At 47.6% G+C, this 15,570-nt stretch overlaps 1 protein-coding gene across 1 annotated transcript; it reads right to left on the bottom strand.

Moving 5' to 3' along the window:
* Positions 1–440: 440 nt before the first annotated feature.
* On the bottom strand, positions 441–5,028 carry LOC112969669 (VIP peptides-like). The gene is made up of 5 exons (XM_026073175.1): positions 4,929–5,028; positions 3,823–3,927; positions 3,458–3,562; positions 1,955–2,056; positions 441–552 (listed from the first exon to the last, which is right to left on the bottom strand). Exons 1-5 carry the CDS (start codon positions 5,015–5,017, stop codon positions 441–443), a joined length of 513 nt encoding a protein of 170 aa, XP_025928960.1. The 5' UTR covers positions 5,018–5,028.
* Positions 5,029–15,570: the final 10,542 nt, after the last annotated feature.

The raw sequence follows: 15,570 nt of genomic DNA, 5'->3' as shown, positions 1-15,570 counted from the left end.
TCTGTACATCGGTGGGGAAAGCATGGCAAAATACTTCTCCCTGCCACCTGGCATTCCTAATCATCCAAAATCTAGTAATCTTGGTACCACCCTCATTACTGTTCCCCAAAGATCAGCCAATGCACAGGCATAACTAGCAAATCTTTATTAGTCTTCAGAAGCAGGCACCAGATGCTAACACACGGTGGAAGTGATGTGCTTCGTTCAGGCTCCATCTACTCCATCCATATCCATCACACTAACATATATTTTACTCTTGCTTACCTAAGTGGTTTCATTGTTTTTTGGCTGCTTTCCAGAATTTAATGTTATTTATTTGCTGATCTCAAGAGTCTCCCCTAAGCAAAATTCAATAGCTTCCTTGTTTATTTTCAAAGCTATGTACATGTAAAGCCATCTCTTTGTCTGTTTTTGACAGAGTATTGGCTTTCGCTTCACCTCTAGTCAAAACTGTCTTCAACTTCCTTCATCTCTGCAACCAGGTGCTTGGAGATGGGACAAATGTACTGGCTGGTAACTGCAGCAGCTTCCCTGGCGTCACTGTTTGAGCGGCTGTCAGGAGGGAAAAAGATGGGTGATAGTTTGTTATTCCCAGGGGACTGGACTGTGGAAGGTGTGATGAGGGCGCCTTGCAAAACCCAGAGATGACTCCAAGGAGCGGACACACGACAGAGGGACCCAGATCATGGCTGCCGGCTGCCAGGCACCATACAAACTCAAACGCATGGGAAAGGCTGTTGGTGTTATCATCCCTGTTTATTCTCAGGGCAATGTGGACAACAGGCATTAAGAGCTGGCTTATTCCTCCTAATTTTAGCCATTTAATAGTGAGGTGTAATTGATAGCAATTAGTCACTGGGAAGAGATGGACTTGTCCAGATCCTGGGACAGCCCATCCTGAGAGGTGTGTTTAAGAGGAAAGGGTCCTTTTTCTCCTCCTGACTAGAGCTGGAGCAAGGACAGTCCCAGACTGGACACTTAATCATACCTGCTAAAGTTAGGTGGGATATGTCCCACCTCGAATATCTCTTAGAAGGGTTCTACCACCCCTCAAGAACTGTCTTCAGGTATCTCAGTTCTCAAGTCTGTCTGTCAGAAGTCTGTCTACTTCTGGATGAAATTAAGTGCTAAACAGAAAAACATAATGAAAGCATCACTATGGTGATATGGGTGGCTTGATAAATTTGAATGATAGAGCAGAGAAGTAAATTCAGCATAACTGAGTCAAGACAGGATAGCAAATACTTTCTATTTTAACTGTTAGATCAAGTTTCCTAATGCAATGCACCACTGTTTTCATCCAGGCTGACAACTTTACGATTAGAAAAAGATCTTATTTCACCTCCCTGGGTTATATTATTTTTAATACCTAGCTTTTATATGCTGCTTCTTACCTGCAAATCTTAATATCAACTTCTCTTTAGAAAAGCCAAAACTGAATGCCAGCTGTGCTTGGCACACAGGAGTAGAGATTACCCTGAACACTGGCATGGAAATCAAAAATTGAGATTGAGCCACATGCCACCTTGCAGTTAGACTACAGCGTTTTCTTTGCTGGCTGTGCAAGTCTGGGAGTGCAGCTGTTGGCAGAGCGTCGGTAGATACAAAACTGCCTGATGGAGGGCCACATTTCAGGAATGACAATCCCTGACGCAGCACCTCCCCAGGTGATGGGGGAGGAGGCAGAAGGGATCTTAAAACATGCACAATTTTCTAAATCTTCCACCCTGACTCTTCACTCAGCAGGGCAGATATTTTTGAGGATGCCAGCTGAGCCCTTCTGAAGCCCACAGCTGTGGCACAACGACCTGCAGGCACCTGCTGCATTACCTCAGGCTTCTGCACTTGGGGGAAAAACTGAGCATTTACAAGTTACTAAAAGTCCTTTTCTGGCTTCAATACCGTGGCAGTGAGGGCTGTAGAGGTACCAAGGTGAGAAGTCTGTCCCACCTACCTGGCATTCAGAAAGCTCTGGTACAGCCACATAAAGCAAAGATCCTCATGGCTGTTCTCCTCCTCTCTCCCCAGCACATCTGCATTGACTGGGCCTGGAGATCTGGTTTAGACATGGAAAAATTTTAAAAAATAAATAAACCAAAGAGTGTAACCACCACAGCTGTAAAGCAGCACCACTCTCTGGAAGGCAGGTTCACCCACCAACAGCCTGCCCCACAGTCATACGGCCATGCTCTGTTTAACTTGCTGACTGTCACCTCAGCCCTGCTGGAAGAGATACAAGTATCCTCTTCAAATCAGGCTCAGATGCTCTTTAAATACCTTTTTTGTTTGCATGCCCTCAAATCACTTGTGACAGCATGTGCAAGGTAAGTCATGGACCCCCCTCACTGGGTCAGCTCAAGCTTAAGAAACCATCAGCCTGATTTATTCTGAAGAGCCAAACTCCAAGAAACCTCCACTTTCCCCAGGAGTTTGAGGGAAACTGCTGGCTTTTGACCTGTTGCAAATATTGAAAGCATTTTAAAAAGTTCTTCCTTCCCACTTGGCTCATGACAAAAGGACAGATTTTAATATGCACTTGCACTGCTTTGTTAGCCGGTATGAACATGCTCTTCAGCCCACGGATCTATCCCTTTTTCCAGCATCTGGAAATTAAAAATCTACTGCATCTGCCAGGATTTCCTTAGTGGTGCATGTCCCAGAAAATATCAAAGCACCCTGCACAGATGGGAAGGAATCAATGTGCTTTGTCTCTACCTTGAAGGAGGAACCAGAAGGAGACCTTTCCAGGCAATGTTCTCCCTTCATAACAGACCAGTAGCAAGGACAGATGTGGATAATAATATCGTAATGAGTGCCACATGATACAACTGATGCCATGCTTGCATATGTGGCTTTTGTGGGAGTTAGTCACCCTGTACTTTGGCTGGTTGAAAGATTCAGTCTGCCATATATATAACTGTGTCTAAAGCATGCCCAATTTCGCAGCAAGAAGTGTGGCTGGTGACTATGAAACTCAGAGTTCGTTCACATTCTGCTATGACACCACTTTTCCCAAATGCTTTATTTGAAATGGGTAGGTCACCTGCAACTTTCCCTGAAAAATTAAACCAAAATGCAAACAAAAAACCCCAGCCTGTGATCTGAAGTTTCATCTCCTGCAGATAAGGCTCAGTACCACTGTATGCAATAGAAAGTGTTGCCTTATGTTGAGAAGTAACCTCAGTGAGAAGGTCTGTGTCCTACTGTAACAGACAGGGCAGGCGGGTGGAACATCCCTGCTATTGCACAGCAGCTCAGGGCACAGGCCGGCAGGAGGAGACCAAGCCCCAGCCCTCTTGCTCATGCCTCAAGTTTCCCAAACCAGTGGCCATGCCACCCTCTTTCCCTGGAGATGAGACCTGTCTCCCTGCAGCCTGCATGGAGGCTTCCTTGAGGGCAGAGGAAGGCCGAACAGCTCCAAGTCACTTTCCTGTTTCCCAGGAGGCAGAGGTTTTACCTGCGCTTGTGGCCCATGAGATTTTGGATGAACTTCTGAACCTGAGCGTTTCCTCTCATCTTGCTGTATTCACTGGTAAACAGCCCATCTGAGTGCCTCTGGGACCTGCAGTGGGGAAAATAAAGGGTCATAAGACTACACAACAGCTACTCCTCCCAGCCATGAGATGTGAGACCTATCCTGAGGCTCTGGTATCTCTCTCCTGCTGTGTCCTCTCATCTTGGGCATCCTCTGGATGAGGCCAATGCTGAGGCTGGCTCTGGAGCTGGAAGCAGCTCAGCCCCACGGGTATCCCCCTTGGCTGAAGTCCCATCTCCCATTGGAGGTGTCTCTGCCCTGGAAGGATGGTTTTGGCTCCTCCTTACCTCTCCTTGAGGCCCACTAGGTGTTTGACTAGCTGCTGCACATAGGCATTGCCATTCATCTTGCTGAGCTCGCTGTGGAAGAGCCCGTCAGCATGTCTCTCAGCCCTGGGAGGTTAGAAGAAGAAAAATGGATGGACATTTAAAACTTCACCCTCAAGGAGGAGGGTCCTAAGCAAGGATTGGCAAGAATTGAGTCAATTTGGCAAAGTTTCACAGAAAAGCAAATCCTTTAGAGGTTTAACCATCATATAGCAAAATCATCTGAATCTCCTCTTACTAAAGTCATTACTTTACCATAAGGATATGGGAATGTGAGGAAGTCTGGTTAACAGCTATTCAATATAAAAACTAGGACAAGAGACAGGAGAAGTAATAAATTAAACACCCTCAGATACACAAACCCTGAGGAACAGGTAGTTAACGGTGATGGTACCGAAGAGCAGCACCCTCCAGTGACTAATGGGCCATTGAAAGGAGGGCTCAAAACCTCGGCAAGGTTCAACCAGAGCTAGCAAACTTCAAGCCAGACTAGCCCAAGAGTAGGATAAAAAGTATGGGATTCAGCTATTGATCTAGACCGGCTACTCAAGAGACCTCTTGCATGTGTGTGTGTGTGTGTGTGTGTGTGTGTATGTAGGTCTTCACGGAGAACGGGGTGAGGGGAGCTGGGCCAAGCACCGGTTGTAGCTGGGGGAGGGCTGCAAAGGAGTCTCAACTCTGTCCTCCTCCTGCCTGACTCCTTAAGTTTCTGTGCTTTAATTGCTCCTGCACAAGCAGGAGGAGAGATGAATCCTGCTTAAGATTTACATTCAGTGTTGTGAGCTGGTGACTAATAAGGTTGTCTATTTGTGGTTACCTTTTTGCAGGACTGGGCTATTTGAGACAGAAACAGCCACCTCTACCAGCCTGTATAAACACCAAGCGGGAAAACAGGCTCAAAAGTATCTTTTTTTATTGTAGTCTGATCTGTTTGGTGGTCTTGTTTTTCCCCCTGGATGGAAGATAAAACTTCTGGATGGAAGATAAAAGGCCAGCTTTCCAGCTAACAGACCCTTTGAACAGAAAGCCATGGAGAGAAAGGAAGCAGAGGCACAAGAACTGCTTACCTCTCCCGGGATGGAAGAGATGCCGAGAAGTGCGATAGGACAATCATGGGAATAATTAGCTGCCACAGACCAGTCATCAGGGAAACCATGATGTCTCCTAAAGCAAAGCATGCGGTTTTATGAGCAGTAAAATGAATGACCTTGCTCTTTGCCAGCTGCGGTTCATATGCCACATAGAAGGCATGACTATAGAAATAACACCACTGTAATTAAATTAGGCAGGAATTCCTGCCAACAGAGCTAGCATTTCTTTTAAAATATAAAAGAAGAGCCATTCAAATCTGTCATGTTGCCATTAAGTTCTAAGTTGTTTGCAGTTGTTATTCCTCCCCCCAACACCACCAGTCCCAGAGCATGGGCCTGAAGTTGCCTGTGGAAGATGATGTTTGTGCTGGAGCATTGCTGTGAATCAGTATAATGTGCCTCGAATATGCAGGGAGGTACTGTGTGAGTTAATCCATGAGTGGCACAATGCCATGGAATAAACCCCATTCCACTGTAAGTCTCTGAGAGCTGAGCCTTTGGGGAGAGGATTTAAACCACCCATCAAAACATCCCACACAGACAGTTATTAATAAACCTAGAGGATACCCAAGAGAAATCTGTTCTTTTTTTTTTCCCTAAATTTTCAGGCAAAAAAAATTGGCATGTACCAAAAAATAATTCATCCGCACACGGGGGGAGGGAAGGGCTCTTGCATGTGTTGATATCTATTTATCCTCAAACCTTATTTTCAAGAAGAAAAAAAAAAAAGAAATAACACACACAGCTTCAGTAACAGCAAAATCTAATATGTTTTTGTTCTCTTGCTGAAATAAAAAGAAAAGAAAATTGCATTTTGCCTATCACAAGCCATTGCATATTTTTCCCTTCTATTCCCCAAGCTCTGCTTGCAGCCCTATGCCTGCAGAAATGCATATGTGCACCTATAAGAGGATGCTCACATTCCCCCAGGAATTACACAGGGGTCATGCCTGTAATTTATCATACTCATGTCTTCTGCTTGTGAAGAAGCAAATCTTGCTTTCTTTGTTGCCATCCTGGAAACCCCCATATTGCACTTGCTAATCCAAAATTGGAGTCCTCCCACTTTGATTTTATTCTAGTCTGAAACCAGGGAGTTCAAAGAGCATTAAAGGACTGTCAGAGTTTACTGAACACTTTCTATCCCTTCAGGGACTGTTTTCTACCCTAGGGATGCTGCAAGACAAGGAGACAGAGGCAGAGGAATGACAAGGTTGGGGGGGTTTATACATAAATGACTTCACTGTAAGCCACAGCACAGCTGTTTAATGGCAGCTGCAGGGCAGAGAGGAGAGAGGTTCTGCAGAGAAGTTCATGGTTAGGGAGCTGTAAGCTTCATCTCACACTCCCTTCTGATGCTTTTGGTGTTGTCAGTCTTCCTGCCCGGTTTGGCTTGGAGGGGGATTAAATAAATAAAAGGAAAAGAACATTTCAAAGGTCAGTTCCTTATTGGAATCTGGACAAAACAGGCTCCACACTGCTACCTCCTGCCCGAGGGACATAGAAGAGATGAAATCAGTCCCCTGAGTCCAGAGCATGCCAAGCCTCAGAGAAGCGAAACCAGCACACTGGTTTTTTATAGACTGGTCCCTCAGTCTATAAAAAACCTGCCACACAGCGCCTTGGCCCCTGGATTTCAACCTGGCGTTTTGGCTTTCCTTGCACCAATCCAGGGCTGGCGTTCCTCTTGGAGCACCATGGACCCACCTTCCCCTTGGAGATGGCCATGGGGAATCATCCTGTGTCTGCAGGGATTTCACTGTGACCATGACAGTTTATCCTCAGAAACTGTATTTAACATCCCATTTTACACCCCATCCCCGCTCTAGCGTCACCCCTCTCTCCTGATGGTCTTCCTAGCCACTGACCAAGCAGATCAACTTGTCTTCTCCCTTTCTGCACATAATCTCCTCCTCCCTGTGCAGATCAGACTTGTTTGGTGGGAGCAGTGGCTTTTGGGGGACTTCTACGTGTCACTAATGATTGTTTTGCGTTGCATTTTTTTTTTAATCAGTTAAACCCTGGAGCAGATTTTCAGTATCATCACAGTTTAACCTCCTTATGAAACTTCCAAGCTTTTATTACCCCTTTTTAAGCCCCTTAGCTAGCTGGGGACCTTCAGCTGAAAGAAGCGTGCACTGAGTCAGGCCAATACCTGGGAGCAGCTCAGCGCTTTGCAGTGGACGAACCCAACTACTGAAACATCGGCTTGCACCCAAGGCCTTTGTCAGATCAAGTCTCCCATCATGCTGAAGGAACGTTACCACCAGGAGAGCTTTCTGAAAGGAGTGCTGTGAGCCCGACACACCTTCTTGCTCCAGCCCATCTGTTAGGCTCTACCTAAAACTAAGGACCATGTATTTCTGGACACACATCTAGTCCAGCTGCTGTTTGAGCTCTGTTCTTTCCTGCGGTTGCTCTAGAGGAAGAAAACCCTGCATATTATCAGCACTGCTGTTCAGGAGACGGTTTGCCTCATGGCAACAGCTTGGCAGAGCACGACGGAGGCCTGAAATCCACCACCCAAACCTTGAACCTAGGGAGAACACAGCCCGTCCAGGCTGACCGTGTCAGCACGGCGGTACTCACCACACCGGGGTCACTTGGGGCTCTTGGCTGTCTCACGGCTACGATGCACCACTGGCCCACTCCTCTCCACAGTCCCCTATAAATCTGCAGCCCTTATCAGGAGCAATTACTTGGGTAAAGATGGGAATATGAGTAATCATGATTAACGTCAGATAATGCATCCGGGTTGAAATCTCCTTTTAATTACTTGGTAAACCCGTTCAGGTAATTTGCAGCAATTCAATGGACCATATTTTTGCTGATGTGTAATAATGCCTGTTTGTGTGTATAATGACAGTAATTTGCTGGACAAACATCCCTGGACCGATTGATCCATTATGGTTGTCATCATTATCTCTCTTCCTGGCTTTAACTGCCTCTTGATAGGAGTTTAATCTTTTGTTCTCCTTTTTTAATTCTGGCTCAGGGTTTGTTTGCAAATACCAGAAAAATTGAATGAGCGTATGTGTGTACCTCCTATTTGGCGAAACAACTTGTGGGCAAACATTGACAGATCAGTAGGACGACATGCAGCTTCTGCATGAGGGGACAAAGCTTTTCAAGTTGCAGTTTCATGGCTAGGTCTGGGAAAGGTCTGGTGAGACCAGTCTGAATCATAGCTTTAAAGCAAGAAGCATACTTAGACCTGCATGAGAAACACACTGAATACACTCCCTGCCTTCACCAGGCTTTGGAGCTGGCTGCTTTCAAGCACTTCTGCTAAAGGTGACGTACAAATGGAGGGAGAAAACAGGATTCCGCCCTTTCTCTGCTTCTTTATTTTGTATAAAGTAGCTCGGAAGGATTAATCATTATAAATAAATCTGCTTATCTTCCAGCTGGGGAAATAGGAGCCATATTGCACTTTTTCTTGTCTATTTTTCTTTTTTCCTTTGGGGAGCAAAGGGTGTCTCCATGACTAGAGGGCTGGGGGTGACCTGGATTTTCCACGTCATCCTTCCCTTGGAAGAATAAAACCTGCACTGATGAGTCCTGTAGCATTTTGCCCTTATAACTGTTTTCTTCAGCAGTATTAGCACTGTCATTTCTCTCGCAGCCCCCTCACCAACTCTCTGATACACTTTTTTGTGTTGATATGACCTCATTCAATGCATTTTGTCCTCTATAAAACCAGGTGCAGATGTGTTGTGAGTCACGTGCTTCTCCCACTGCAGCTGAAAGCTCTTCTGAGCACCCAGCCCAGCTTTGGGAGCCCCCCGTGGCATTGGTGACATCTGCCAGTCTCCGGATTTCTTTTTTTAGCATTTAAATCTGTAAAGGCCTTCCTTCATATATGACATCAATACAGTGGTGACAGCCTTCAGCTGGGGCTCCTGGTGTTGCCCCAGTGCAAACATCTGCAACTGAGAAAGGCCCTGCAGGGGCAAGACAGGGAGAAAAAAATATATATTAGAAAGCCAAACAACATACAGGGAGTTAAAAAGGACCAATGTGACTTCCTTACCTTTGCAAATAACCTCAATGGGGCTGCAGTGCTCCCAGACTCTTGGGGAACTCAGTTTGCTGGGAATGCCTCACTACGCCTGGGTAAGATGCTCACAGGAGAGGTTGCAAGGATGCTGGATGAAATGTCCCCATGATGGTAGCAGAGGGTGAGTTACAGGAGAGAAAAAGCTTTGGGATATGGGAAGGAGGAGTGAAGTACCCTGACATATATATCTACCTTGTAACTAAAAATGATTTTGCCTTCCAGATGCAGCAGAGAGTGAAAAGGGTCAGGATGACAGGGTAGAGAGGCGGGAGGCCAGGCCTGGCATTGCTGCAGTGTAGCATGGACAACCAAGGGCTTGAGCTTAAATGAAGCTCCTGTGGCCCCTGATGAAGAAGTTTAGAAGCATACAAGAAAACTCAAAAACTTTTGCAAGCTGCTGTTTATACCTGAATAAACAGGAGCCCAGAACAAATCCCCAGTCCAGAAACAAGTTTGGTTGTCCTTTAACCAGAATTAACATTAAGCTCTCATCAGCCTCAGTGGGAGCAGGTATGTATTGAGACAGGAGCGATAAAAGATGGGACTATTTAGTAATACCAGCTGCCAGGAGCTTTGAGAATTTGCACCTTGTTTTTTTTTCATTTTCTGTTTGTGTGAGCATGCAAAGTGGGAGTGCGGACTCCCCTTGCTAGCAGCCAGCAGCAGGCACAAAGGTGTGATTAAATCATCCGTTAATCACTGTAATCCAACCCAGCATTGCTGTGCAGCATCATTGCAGAGAAAAGTTCCTAGTCATTGACTCAAAGAATGTCAAAGCAAACAGAAATTATTGCCCTCACCTGATCCCTGCTCCTCATATAGTTGTCTCATCCAAAGCTGCAAAAAGTCAGGGCTGCACTGATCCTTGCCATCTGCTGCCAGTGACTTACCTGGGCCCAGACCAAACCAGACTCAGCCCCTGGCTGAGAGAAAGGCTGGGGATCACCTGCCTGGAGGTATCACAGGGGAGTTTGTGGATCATCTTCTTTGAGAAAGGATGGGGCCCATCACAGGGCTAGCTCAAGCCTATGCCCACGGCTATCTGCACACTCAGGGAAAAACTCCTTAGCCAAAAAGCAAAAGAAATGTCCCAGCTGCTCTCGCTTAGCTGGGCACAACTGAGGTAAAGATGGTTCAGGGGATGCATTTGGCTGGAGATATTTTCATGGTAGGCTAGAAACAGCCAGCGTTAGGGAGCAGGGCCATCTTTTGTGCCTAAGGTAGAAGCAAGCCAGGTCAGACATGAGTCCACTGAGTCTGGGATGCTCTCAGATGTGGTCCAAGCTTGGATCCTTGTTACACGCCTCAGATATTTATGATTTCTGGGAAGATATAAGTTGTTAGCCTTTAGGTTGGGGATCATCTCACATCACTGTAGGTGTCCCCAAAAAGCTGGAGACTGGAGATCTGTCAGCAGTCAGTTCCAGGTGATTCACCGCTTTCTAAAGCAGGAGTCCAAAGCGCTGCCTGAAATACCCCTTCCCCATTGTCCGTAGTGTCCTGAACTCAGCAGGACACTCTGCCTCAGCGTGTTGGTGAAATCCCAGAGCGGCCCAAGGCTCTGAGCAGGCAACCAGCACTGAATGGATGTGTGAGTCACTGCTCTCTCCCTATGGACCTGAGGACTACAAAGCAGCAGCATCTCTGGGGCCGTAGCACAGAATCTGCAGGATGTAGCACAGCATTTGTGGGAGGCAGCACAACATTTAAGGGCTGCCTAAGGAGCTCTGAGGCCGTGCATCAACACTCCTCAAAGAGGACAGGGAGAGATGTCCCAGGGCAAGAGGTAGAAGGGGTCTGTGATCCTTGGCACCATCCCTAAGTAGGAGGTGAGCTGCCCTGAGGACATCCCCAGGTGTAAAGCTGCCAGCAGCTTTGCACAATTCCTTGTGCTTAGGCTTGCTGCTGACTGACACGCACAGCATGGAGAGACCTGCCGTGAGCAGCATTAAGTAAATCCAGTGGCCACAGGTGGGAGGGCAGCGAGCAGAGCTGTTCACAGCTCCCACTCAGCTGGGGATCCATGTCACCCCTCTGCTGGGGACATCCTCACGTACGGCAGGGAGCAAGCATTACGAAACAGAGGTCCATCCCCGTTTCGACACTGAGGCTGTGCAGGACCTCGGCCAAGACGCTTAGTCTGCCTGCAGCTCAGTTTCGCCATCTGTGAGACTGAGTTCCATTTCCAGAGACCACTGTGAGCAGCTGGCACAGCATTGCTTGGGGGCAATGAGCCCGTGGGGGTCCTGACCCCGGGAGAGGCAAGCTGGATCTGCAGACAATGAATAGGAGCCCTAAAATCACCCGAAGGGATACCTAAATGCTAGTGAGCACGAGCTGTACCCCATCCCAAAGGTGTCAAAGCTGAGACTGGCATAGAGGAAGGTCCTTTTACTCCTCTCTACAGGGTAACCAAAGGGGCACCAAACCCTCAATGTGAAATGCAGGATCCTATAACTATGTTAAATATGTTGATGAATAGGGCACAGACACACAAGAAAATTCTAAAAAAGCATAGGCAGCTGCACAGAAAGATAAAGGAGAGGTTTTGCCTGAGATGCCTTCTAAGGCTCACTGGAAAAATCATCGTTTGAACAGGGTTTTAGAGGTCTTGCAGGTTTTGAAATGCTGAGCTGTCATGGCCAGACTTGGGAGCTGCAGAAGGACAGGGAAGCCAGAGAAAGAAAACAGCCAGTTGGAAATACAGGCATCACTCTCATTGGAAACGTTGAGGGCCATAGCTGTCCTGCCTCCACGTGCCTGTCTCCTCTGCAGGACCGAAGGTGGGTGGTCCATCAGCAATGTCATGGCTGAAGGTGAAGCCCCAGCCACGGCTCTGGCCATGGTTATGAGGACTGTCTGCATCCCAGGTCTTGAGCCACATCAGACAACCTCAGGGCACAACCACACATGGGTGAGATGGGCAATGGGATGCTTGGCTTGTACGGCTTTGGAGCAGCCCAAACTGCCAAGGCAGGAGCAGGACAGCATGTGCCTCAGGAAAGAAATTCAAAGAAATTCAGGCACCTCTGGAAAAATCAGACACCTGGAAATGTGAGAGGACTAGACAGGGCTTTGGTGCCAGTATCTGAAGCTGCTCCTGGGGAATTTTGGTCAACAGAGATCAAAGGGAGGCCTGTCATCATTTGGGTCCAAGGAAGTTTTATCTCCATGCCCATTAAACCTAGTGCTGGTGGCAGTGCCTGCGGCTGCAGGAGTGCCACATAGGCTAGAGGACCCATACCTACAGGAAACATGAGAGAAACTGCCCAGCGGAGGCACGTCAAAGTGAATGGGTAACACTTTCTAGCCTGAGTGCAAACTCTTTAAGTAGTTACTGCTGGAGGACACAAAAAACACCCTATCAAGTCAGATCACTGGTCTCTCTAGCCCAAAATTTGGCAATATTTAAGGAGAGCATATGAGCCTGGCCTTTTTCTGTGGTGCAATCCTGCAGGGCAAGGAAAAGCCAAAAGGATTTTGGAGAAGAGAGGATTTCATCCTACAGCTAGGTGTGGGGCCAATCCTGACCCTGCACCCTAAGATGGATTCAGGCTGACTATCAAAAAATCACAGCTCGGTGCTCCAGGGTGTTGTCCTGAGCTGTGAAGGGGAGAAATTCTCTCTCACCTTTCAAGGAAATCTATATGGGACATCAGAACAGACTTTTTGACTGGAAGAGCAGTGCGGGTGAGTTAGTCTCCATCCCCAGAGAGCTTTAAGAACAGAACGGATAAATGTTGCTCAGGCATAATGTGGTCATTACCGCTCCTGCCTTGCACCAGGAGAGCCCATCCAGCCCTCAGGTTGCTGTTTATTCGTGGCAGCCACTGCTGGCTTCTTCGCTGCCCAGCTGTGTTTCTGCAGCGATTTTGGACCGCTGGGCTTCTCTTCTTCTCGGAGGCACCTTGCTTCGCGAAAACACGCACCTCAAAATGCTCCTGCAGCCTTTGCGCTGCCCTCATTGGGGTCTGTGGCTTCAAGGTGGCTATGCATGCTGGGGCCAGGACGGGCTGAGAAGGTTGGGGAAGGACCATCTCATCCTCCGCACATGTCTAGCAAAGGCATTGCAGGTCCTGATGAAGCTGTCTAGGTGCAATGATCTGCAAGGAGCCCAGGCGCAGGCCAGGCCCCATCCGATGGTGGTGCCCGCTATGGCATGGGAGTTTATTGAGGTCAGATGGTACTAGGAACTGCATGGCTAAATCCTTCCTACGTAAAAGTAAAATACCCTTTAATCAGCTTATGGGGTGTTCAGGAACTTCTACCTCCCTCATTCTTTTTTTTTTTTAATGTGTATGTGTGTGAGTCCATGTGTAGAGTGGAGGTTTTCTCTTTTAGATTTTCAGGTGAGCCTCCTCCCATGTCAAGAAGCTGATGATGATGATGCTCTTTGCTGAGAGCAGATTGGAATCATTTTCTTGCACCACCCCAAATCTCTAGGAGAAAGGATCCTAATTGGAATAAGGGGATTGCGGGATTTAGCCTTCCAAATGCTCCTTTCTTGCACAGGATGGTTTCAGGAATGGCTTTAATCTTTGCCACCTGATCTGTAATTTTGGCAGCAAAAGGGGAGAGTGGGATGGGAAGAAGCCGGGGGACAAGGGCAGCTGCAGGTGGGCTTGGTAGAGGAAGGGGAAAGGAAAATCGCAGATCTGTAGGGCTAGGTGGGACCTCAGGACACCACCCAACCCACCCCAAGCCCCAAGGTGGGCTCAGTTATTCCCAGACCCTGAACAGTGTAGGGAGCAAGCCTTGCCTTGAATAAACCCCATCACAGGAGCATGCCAGCTCCTCATGGCCCTGCCAGAGGTTTGTGCTTAAAGCAATGCACAAGAGAGAGGGGAAAAAAAAGCCATGTTTCCTCTCTATTTTGTCAGCTTTTCTGTGCCTCTGTGTATGCAAATGTACTGTGTCACAACCTAGGAGGGCTCCCAATGCAAGCAGGGACAAAAACTCCTTCCCATTCCTGGTATTACAAGATATTTGGGATTTGTTCAAGTTGCAGCCTGGGAACGAGTGAGCTTCATCCTTGAGGCTATGCAGCCCTCCGAGGCAGTGTGTGATTTTGCAAGGGGGAAATTGCTCTAAGCAAAGCAGGTGCCTGGATCCAGGGGACTGGATCACCAGCAGAGAGGGGCAGCTCCCACCGTCCTACCTGGCAGTGGATATTTTTCAGCTGGGCTTCTCCAACCTTGGTGTGTTTTGCAAGGAGCCCCAGCACATGTTCAAAAAGGAAAAGGGGGTCTGGCTGGCATTGGAGGGTCACAGAGCGACTCCCAGGCTCCTTGACTGAGCCTGGCGGATGCCATACAGCCATCATCAATGTTTTGCTCTGCCAGTCTCCTGGCAGGGTGGCAGAATGCCTGTGAGCACTTTTCCGGTCTCCAGATGGGCTTTTCCATCCACCTGTGCTCTGCGTGGGCATCTCTCCAACTGTCTGTCTGTCTATATAACATTTAACTCCTGGACATTTAACTCCAACTCTTGGACTTGCTTAGGTTGCTTATGTTTCTCCTCCGCTTTGTTCACCAGCAGATTCCAGCAAGGCAGATTGAGGATGCGCTTGTCCACACAGCTTTGCTGCAACATTTGCCACCTTTCTGGATTTGCATCAGTTTATCTCCAACAAGAAAGTTAAAAAGTGGGGGGAGACAAGGAGGAAATCCCTAGCATAAAATCTCTGATTCCTGAAAGTGCGCCTGCTTGCTCTGAAGTCTGGAAGATGCTGGGCATGGTAGTTACCACCACGGTTGACAGCACTGCCCGTGGACACAGGCATCAAAAACTTTGTGTTAGGAGTTCTGGGCTCTGCTAGAGCAGACCTCGGCTGTTCAGCTCAAAGCTGTGTCTGCCTCCTGCCGAACCCTTGGGTGAAATCTGCAGCGACACATGGCTTTTTTGCAAGAAGCGGTTAAGAAAAAAAAATTGGTGTTTGGTTCACATTAGAAAATGCCGAACCCTTAAAATATTTGGCTGAGAAACAGGAGGAGGGAGGGGAAAAGCACCCGGAACGTGAGTGCTGGTGAGAGCCCTGCGACTCTGCCTGAAAGGACGTCCCTTTTGGGTGAGGGACAATGGGCTTTGCAGAGATGAGCCCGGCAGGAGATGAGTTTTTGGGTGTTTGCTGCTCACAGCCGCTCACAGCTTCCCATGCACCTCTCCCCATGTGTTGCCTTGCCGCTTCTCCTCCTCCCCAGGAGGTTTTCTTAACAAGTGGATCCAACAAGCTCATTGCTGTTTTAAAACCAGGAGGGACCCCTAAAGTATTTTAACGTGCTCTCGCCTGTGGCGCAAGCCCTTGTATTTCTCCAGGTCACCCCTGTGTGAGAGCAATTATGTGGGTAAGTCTGAAGCCAGGTATCCACAAAACCATCTGGGCTTGATTATAAGCTACAAGAGACAGCAAATCCACCCTTTTTCTTTGTAGTTTCATTCCCACAGCTAATCACCATTAAAAAATGCATGAGTTTTCGCTTCTTACATGGATTTATCTTAACTTGCCAGGATTTTAAATACGAAATGATCTGTTTAGTGTGTACATAAATCCCTGTGGCA

Source organism: Apteryx rowi, unplaced genomic scaffold (genome assembly GCF_003343035.1).
Source record: "Apteryx rowi isolate R43461 unplaced genomic scaffold, aptRow1 scaffold_363, whole genome shotgun sequence".
NCBI lineage: Eukaryota > Metazoa > Chordata > Aves > Apterygiformes > Apterygidae > Apteryx > Apteryx rowi.
This window is presented reverse-complemented; position numbering and strand designations above follow the sequence as displayed.